This window comes from Biomphalaria glabrata, chromosome 6, assembly GCF_947242115.1.
Source record: "Biomphalaria glabrata chromosome 6, xgBioGlab47.1, whole genome shotgun sequence".
In the NCBI taxonomy this organism is placed as follows: domain Eukaryota; kingdom Metazoa; phylum Mollusca; class Gastropoda; family Planorbidae; genus Biomphalaria; species Biomphalaria glabrata.
The window spans coordinates 44,257,343-44,266,402 of record NC_074716.1 but is presented as its reverse complement, the minus strand read 5'-3'; the positions used below and the strand labels follow the sequence as shown (position 1 = coordinate 44,266,402).

Here is a 9,060-nt window from a genome sequence, read left to right as displayed (position 1 = left end):
GCAGAATGGTATGTCTCACGATAGACTTTCTTAATGTTCTCATTGTTTAAAAAAAGGTTGAACAATTCTGTTTGAATTTTTGCTTTAGTGTTTTTTTAAATTAACATTTATATATTAATATATTACATATGTAGATAAAACAAGTGTTATTACGTAGTTTGTTTATCAAATCATAAACGTTTACGCGCGCAAGAACAAAAAAACAATAGATATCCTTCTATTACAGCAACAGTGTAGACCACTGGTATAAACAATTTAGCAAGGGACAGATAAATCATTTGTGAAACTATTTATTGTTTAAAACTATAATAATTTATTGTTTAATTTTCTTTATTATTTTTAGGTAGTAAGGGGAGGCAAATAATAAATAAACTGGAAAACAAAGGGATAATATAATATTTTTTTTTTTTAAATTCTAAAGTTACTTAATTATAATTTTAAAAGAAAAAAAAAACAAGAAGTACATTGAAACTATTGAATTTACTTTCAAAGTTGTTACAAATACAGACAAATACTTTCATCACCTATAGTCATTGATTATTTACTGTAACAAAATCAGCAACATCTCCTAGTGGCTTGAATGAGTCTCCCACATGGACAGAAGACAATATTACCTTATTCACAATCATTAACAAACGTAAGAGACTACATACACATGAGCCTGGCGCCAATTGAAGCATTTATCCTATAATTTTAAAAACCAAAATATCGTACACAAAAGATTTGTAAATAATTCTTTCATAACAATTATGTTAAAATAATACAAGCATTAAAAGTATTTCAAATATTGGATTTTTTAAAGACATAGGGTCTTTAATTACAGATCGCTTTGGTAACATACTAAGGTGACCTACAAATTTCACAGCTTTAACCATAGTTTTTGCAGTGTTATTTTAGCTTTCACATTTGACGAATTTTACACACTTTTTTGTTCAGATTTTATTTGTTGTGTTTTGTAAGATAAATCGTAAGTAAATTATTGTTTTGTCATTAGTTTATCTTTCCTTGCTGTCAACCTATTAGTGTGTAAGCATGCGTAAGGAAGGCCATTGATTCCAAGATGCCGGACGTCGACCGTCGAATGTAGTGGCATGACACGTTTGTTTCAAATCGTTGAACAACCATTTTACCCTAAACGCTTAATACGTATCACGCCCGTCTTCATATCTTCAGTATGGAATTTTGAAGCACTGTCAAAACCGTGTAGTGTGCAAGCGGCCTAACAGGCTATGTAATTACATTATGTGTTCTCTAATGTCTTTTAATTTCTGTTATAGAATAGCTTTCACGATTTAATTTAAAGGATACATTAAGAAGCAAGGTGACGACAGACGTCATTCATTTTTGTAAAGCCTTCAGTCAATCTCAGTTCTTGAAGACACTTTATAGTCTTATCCAGTGAGTCAGGCATAGAATATTTCAAAGAGGAATGTCTGTCGTTAGCTGCTACGGCATTTTGGTGAAGAACATCAGCAATATTATGCGTCACTTTAATGTATATTAAAACATTCTGCAAAGGGTTTTCTTCTACAGGTTCTATTTCATGGCCGATGGTCAATATGGCATAAGGCTTTGGAAAGTTAGGACCATTGCTGGATTGTGACAAATCTTTTATGAATTTTAAAAAATCGAAAACAAGTTCAGGCTCAGGAACAACAAGGTTTGTTCTTCTGTCAATTTTTCCTATTGTTTTTTTATTGTCTGTTTTAAAAACCCGTATAACTGATCTACGCTCGGAGTATATAGATGTAGACTGCTTGTTGTACATAAAATGAACACCAAGAGTTAAGTCCAGCAACATTTGCTCTATTTCCTTTTTTATTCTATCACCTACTGAGTACTGGTCTAATACATTCACGTCTGGCAGACGTACCCCAAAGCTACCGTCTTCCAGGAAATTATCTTCATTTAATTGCGTTTCACGTGAACCGAAGAAAATTCTGCATTTAGAAGCGGATTCGGGAACTTCTGTTCGACTGACGAGGCAACCCGAGTAGTAGATCTCCACAGACATGACGTTGTTACCAACACCAGAGTCTTGACATTTGGCCAGTGAGATGTTTTCTCTTTGCAAACTCAGTATCTCAGAAAATGCGGATTGCGAACTGTCAGAAAGACTGTTTAATTCAAGTGACTTATTGTTGTCTTGGTTTCCAAAGAGAGAGATGATCATGTCTGCACCATTGGGATCATTTAGCAATGAAAGCATTATGTCTATCTTATCTTGGTTAGAGCACAAGGGGGGCTTAGTTTCACGAATTCGTTCTTGCTCATTTCTCAGAATTTCTTGGGCCTGCAAATGAATTATTTGAATGTAAACCGCGCAACCTTCAAGTGGGTTCTCTCTCTTACCCTCGATATCTTGCCCAATTGTTAAAATAATCCACGGTTTAGGAGAACGCCTGCTTGTACCGTTTTTATAGTCTCCGAGTTCTTTATAGAATTCGCTGATATCAAAAGCCAGTTCCAGGTTCGAATCGTCCTCTCGACTTAAAAGCTCAGACCTGCTCTTTCCGTCTGTCAAAAAAACATACAGAGGTGTTCGTCTCTGAATAAAAATACCAGAAACGTCGTGACTGAGAATGATTCCTCGTTCGACACCGCTTACAATTTCATTAATAGTTGCTTTTTCTGTTTCATTAAATGCGTGATGTGCTAGCTCTTCCATTCTGGGAAATGGGATACGGATTTCATTTTCTACTGATAAGGTTTCGTTTAGCTCTGGGATGTCAAAGCTTCCAATGCGACAAAACTGCATCGAATTGTTGAGTTTTGCAGAAGTTACACAGCGTTTTACTCTGAAGCCGTACATGATATCAACTTGAATGCATTCAGTGACATTGTTACTGGGATGACTCTGAGACTGGAAAATAGGAAACTGAACTAAGGATGTCACCTGACTGGAAGGTGAACTATTAAATGATCGCGATGATTGACCTGGAATCCCGTTCAGCTTTAGATTTCCTCCCACATTTGCAGGGGGCACCGAAGAAGGAGATTTTTTAATCATGGGCATACCATCGTCATCACGTGATAAACTGGAGGAAGATGAACAGCCGGTTAGATTTCGTTTTCTGCTTTGCCCAATCGGAGGTTTTAACGTGGCATAAAATTTCTCAGTAAATCGACAAACGATGTATTCGTTTTTCACACTCAGTGTTTCCACTTTCTCTATATTCTTGCACTTGTTTAAGGCATTGCGAAAATTTTCTTTCCAATGCCTTAAATCTTTGTCATTTTCCCAAGTGCCGGAATACTCTTTGTGACGCGCCCAAGCAATGATGAAGCTGGTGTCATCTCCTCCTGGCCTGAGGCCGCCGCTCTTCTCGTTGCACCAAGGTATTCGAAATATGCAGCCGCTGCCATCGATTAGTTTCAGGCCAGGACAGGCCTTCGTGGCCAACTGTTGAGCTAACCAGTTCGCCATGTTAAGATTTTTATGATCCTCTGTCATCTCTGAAACAGAAAATGATTTTAAGCAGATTATGCATATTAAATATAACTACATTAAGCTTAGTTCAGTTTTTTAATTCTGACTTGAAACCTTGCTTGCATTAACTCTCTCCGACTGAATGTCCTACTGGGCTGGACATTTTATTTTTCCCGTTCTGGTCGAACACCCAGGTAGCCATAATAATAAGAAACAAATTTAAGTCGAATATCCAACTTGTTTGTTCCACTTCCTCATTCCTAAATTTTAAATTAATATTTTATAATACAGAAATTAAATAGTAATTATTATATTTCGACAGCTCTTCCATTCTGGGAAATGGGATACGGATTTCATTAAAAAATTAAATAAATTGGATCGACCAAGATCGTTTACACGGCATTAGAAGCAGAGCTAGGGACAGACGGTCATCGTTAGACCACAATCAAGGAGCATTTCATAACTGACATTTCAAACAAAAAGACCAAAGACTGCAAAAAGACAGCATAAGCTTTTGGTTGTTAAACTTCAGGCCTCTATCTTATGAGCTCTTTTCTTTGTCTGTTTGGATTTTTACAAAGCTTATATCAACTCACTCTGTCTGTCTGTCTGGTTAAAAAGTTTGAACATGTTTTTTTTCCATTTCCCATTCTCGGATCAAGTTAAAACTTTGTACACTTATTCATTGAGCCTGATAAGACAAGAATCAAACAAAAAGCTTAACAATTATTCAATTCATTGTTGGTGATTAAATATTTGTTTGATCTCGAAATAATGGGAATAAATGCTGCTTAATGAGAGATGCCGATAGATATATATTTATGGATTTAGTCCCTTTATTACGTTTCGACAGTTTTTTCTCCCACTTCCCATTCTCAAATAAAGTTGAAATTTTGGCATAATTAGTCGTAGTCGATAACAATACACAAACCTATTTTTAAAAAATCAATTACTTAATGATTTAGTACTAATCCATTAATTTTGTTTTATATGGAAGAAAGTAATTTTCAGATAAATGACAGTAATTAGCGGTTCTTTCCTTTAGATAGGCTTTAGTTGTTGTTGTTTTTTATATTCTTCTTTTTCCTAATGCTTCTTTTCAGCTGAAGTAGCTTACACTTTATTAAATTTGAAAGTGTTATATAAGTCATTTCAAGCAAAATGAACAGAGCAAGAATGGCATATGGATTTTGTCCTTCTAAAATCAGCTTTGGTTTTGCCACAATCAGGGTCGTCTTTATGTGATCGGAGGCCCTAGGCAAAGTAAAAATGGTAGCTCCAAATAAAATGTCAAATTTAAAACAATAAAAACCGAAAAAATATAGTTCCGCCATTATATATCCACTAGGGTGGATGTCACCCGGTGTGGTCAACCCAGGGTGTCACCCCCCGCTTCCCACCCCAAGAAAAATTTCGTATTTTTTTGTTTGTTAAGCTATAATACCCATACTTTATAATTAACTACATTAATTGATTGTTAAACAACTATAGAATGAGTGTCAATTAAATTTAAAAATTCAGTTGTTACAATGTATTTATTGTTCAATTGTTCAATGTTGTTTTTTTTCTTTTCTGGATTTTAAACTTGAACACGTATCGAACACCAACATTTAATTTCTTTAACGATTGTATTTTTTTTTGGTAAAGAAAAAGTTTAATTAGCCACCACTTTGTCAATAGTTTAAAGGTAGGCCTACTTTTATGTATCTTTGGACTTCTAGTACACCTTCCCCACAAAAGAAAATTAAGCAAAGATAGGTAAAATTAATAACATTGGCAACAGATCTTAAGCTCGCCTTTAAAGGCTTTTATTTTTTTAACGAAATAATTAATTCCTTTGTACCAAAAATTTTAGGCAAGAAGCATTTTCTGAAGAAGAGTGTTGACTACATAGATTAAGTGAATCTTATAAACATCTATTGGAGGTGAGGCGGCTGAGCGGTAAAGCGCTTGGCTTCCGAAAAGTGGGGTCCCGGGTTCGAATCCTGGTGAGAACTTGGATTTTTTAATCTTCAGGGGACCTCTGAGTCCACCCAGCTCTAATGGGTACCTGACATTAGTTGGGTAAAAGTAAAGGCGGTTGGTCGTTGTGCTGGCCACATGACACCCTAGTTAACCGTAGGCCACAGAAACAGATGACCTTTACATCATCTGCCCTATTGACCACAAGGTCTGAAAGGGGAACTTTTATTACATGATAGTTTTTCTGTTGGTTCTTACAATTTCCTGTACTCCTTTATGTCTCTATACACCGAAGCTGCATTCTGTTTGTATATTCCTGATCTCGACATATCCTAAATTCAAACTCACTCCTTTCTAGACATTTTAAGAGGTAAAGCAGATCTCACCAGCTTTTTTCCCCTTAAAATCTTATAACTTTTGAATCTGATCTGTTGTTCTGCCAGGTGTGATTTCAAACAAAATACAAAGGTGCTTAAAGTAACTTTGTCTTTCATACGTATATCTTTTACGTGGTTTTCTAAAACATCGATAAACTTTTCAACATTCTAGGTTCACTTTCAGTTAGGGGTTTTATCCACACAATTAGCCATCACTTTGTCAATAGTACACCTTACCCGCAAAAAAATAAAAAAATAAATAAAATAAAGCAAAGATAGGTCAAATAAAAGACATCTGGCAATCAAATCTTAAACTGCGCCTTTAGAGGCTATAATTTAGGAAGAAAAAAGTATTTCCATTGTACCAAAATTTTAGGCAAGAACCGTTTTCTGAAAAAGAATGTTCACCACATCTATTAAATAGCGTTTCTGTTGGTTCTTAAAATTTCTTGCACTCTTTGTCTCCTATATGGCTCCATACACCGAAGCTGCATTTTTGTATATTTGTGGAAACAGCTTGACGGCAAATGCGCCGAAAGGCGAGGGAGGGTCTAAGCCGGTAAGAATAGCACATTAGGTTTTTGAAATAAAACTTTTTAATAGCAAGAAAATGCACTGTAGATACCTCAGAATATGCATGTTAGCTTTCAATTCCAGAAATTGTGCTTGGCGGCGGGGTTTCGCCCCGCGCTGGGGGAGCTCCTGGCGCTCCCCTAGACCCCCTTGCTGGCAATGGCGGGGAGTCTACAATTTTCCCACTAACTTCACGAAGAACCTATTCTAGGGCACAATAAACGTCTTCCGAAAGAATGAAGGGTTAGAATGTAATAAAGCTTATGTACACACACACACACACATACATACATATAAATATTTTTTTTTCGCCGGGGGGGGGGGGGGGGCAGAAAAAAAAAGTCCCCCCCAACCCCCCCCCCCCCACCGGAAAAACAATTCTGGCTACGCCCATGCGCGTAAGTCAGAAGGCTTGACAAAAAGCTAGGTTAAGGCAGACCGTTATGATTGCTGTTAGTGATGAGCTGTAAAAAAAGCACATGTCCTCGTTGAGTCGCCTTCCTTCAATATATAACAATATAATCCCAAATTTGCCGTCTTTGCCTTAATTTGTTTTGTCCTGTGAGAGACACATACAAACAATGGCAGGCCCTAGGTGGTTGCATTGTTTACCAATGCCAAAGGCACTGTCCTAGCATACGGAACGAGGAATGAGCCTTTATCTTTGTGTTTTTCTGAGTATTTTATAGGACCTTGCTTTTCTATTTGCAAATTATGGTTTAGTGTTTTATGTATGATTATCTTTATGAAGAAGAGGAAGTTAATAAATGAATTTTAATCAGTATAATATTTTTTTTATTGTTTTGCTGTCTATTTTTAAAAGTATTTAAAAATGAAATGTTTCGGCGGGCCTGATATTGCATGTTTAAAAAAAACATCAGTATAAAAAAATTGAGACACAAGCTTACCGTGAGACATGTTTCTTTAATCACAGGATTCCCTGCTCCTCACAAGCCGTCTACGAACATGTGCTATCCAACGGTCTTGTAAACATCTGCACCTTGTGTGATTACAATAAAAGTACTGATTAGCTTTTTTTACTTACCTCAAAAACACATGTCACTGCGGATCAAGCCTGTCTAAAAATAAATGTAACATAATAATCGGAAATTCCAGCCAGGGTTTTATTAAGGTAATATCCCAAGGTATAATTTAATCAATCTAGTTCATGTAGACTTTCTAGAGTTTTCTTGTCACTAAGTCATGTTAGATAAACCAAGCTTAAAAAAAAAACTAGGACATGTCCACTCATTACAGAGAGCTAAATAATCCGTGAAGATTTTATACCTTTTGACACGTCAGAATTATTAGCAATTATCTAATATGATGAAGTGTTAGATAAATCAGAGGCGTCACCGAATTTCAGTTGGTGAAAGCCAAACCTCCTCACCGCTTTTAGCCTTTCTTCTATGCAGTAAAAGTTTACCATGCGACCTAAGGGGGATGATGATGTCAAGCTCAGTGGCGTCACTAGTAGGTGCGGGGAGGTACGGTCCGCACGGGTGACACCCATTCTGACGGTGACACCCAAGTGGGAAAAATATATCTTGGCAAAAGCAGACACAAAAAAGTAAATAAAATCTCAATATATATAACCAAACAGGAGGGGTTTATCTACTGTAGATCTCCTCTAGATCTATATATTTTATTTAAAGCCTTATTCCACCATAATTATGATTTTGTTTGTAGATACAAATGTCCAAATCATTAAATGCTTACAAGAGGGATACAAAGTTGGTCTTTCTTTAAAAAAAACTGGCCACATTTGCAATGTAGTTATTTTACATTTTAGTATTTATCAATTAAAAACGGCATTATTACTAAATTATTTTAAAAAAACTAATTACGGTAGGCCGTTTCCTCCTCTAAGTAGAACCTTTCTGCCTTAGTAAGAAGATCAATTCAAAGGTGTGTTTTTTTTCCACATTCTGGTTGAGGTTTTGAGAGGAAAGTAATCATTTCAGAAGGTAAATCCCCAAAACTTTCAATATGAGACTAATTGGTCAATAATTCGCGAAATTTATAAAGAGACAGGCTCAGTGATGAAATATGTTTGTTTGTTGTTGTTTTTTATAAAGCTTATATTAGCTTTGTCTATTTGTCTGGTAAACTGTTTGTTCACTGTACACGTTATTTCTACGACTCCCAATCACGGATCAGGTTGAAATTTTGCACATTTATTTCTTTTACCTGACAACAAGAATCAATAAACAAAAATACTAACCACTTAGTTAATTGACTGTTGGTAGTTTGTTATTTTTGTTTGGTATCTCGAACAAAGGAAAGAAATGTGGTTAGTGCAGTGGCGTAGCTACCAATGTGCGGGTGGTGCGGGCCGCACAGGGCACCAAGTGGAGATGGGCCCCAAAATTCCCCCAGTGTGTATTAATTTCCTATTTCCCTGAGCTTTTAAGTGAAAACGACTAATTGTATGGACACGAACAAACTTAAACTACTGTATTTTAAACATTAACTAACGATTTATAAACTAGTCATGTCGCTATTTTGTTTCATCTCCTTGACTATTTCTTCCATACAATGTAATCTATAGAACAGTTTGAATCTAATTTACTAGATTTATTTCGGACACACGGTACACGGATCAATGCTCTGTAATAAAAAGAAGAAGATAGGCCAACCTTTTTTTAACTTCATTGTTTAGTCCATTGGTTTAATCTAGATATTGACTTTACAAATATATTTCTAAACTCTAGCTCT

At 35.8% G+C, this 9,060-nt stretch overlaps 1 protein-coding gene across 1 annotated transcript; it reads right to left on the bottom strand.

Annotated features, from left to right (window-relative positions):
* Positions 1–461: 461 nt before the first annotated feature.
* LOC106057526 (interferon regulatory factor 8-like) lies at positions 462–7,483 on the bottom strand. The gene is made up of 2 exons (XM_013214760.2): positions 7,251–7,483; positions 462–3,456 (listed from the first exon to the last, which is right to left on the bottom strand). Exons 1-2 carry the CDS (start codon positions 7,258–7,260, stop codon positions 1,310–1,312), a joined length of 2,157 nt encoding a protein of 718 aa, XP_013070214.2. The 5' UTR covers positions 7,261–7,483; the 3' UTR covers positions 462–1,309.
* Positions 7,484–9,060: the final 1,577 nt, after the last annotated feature.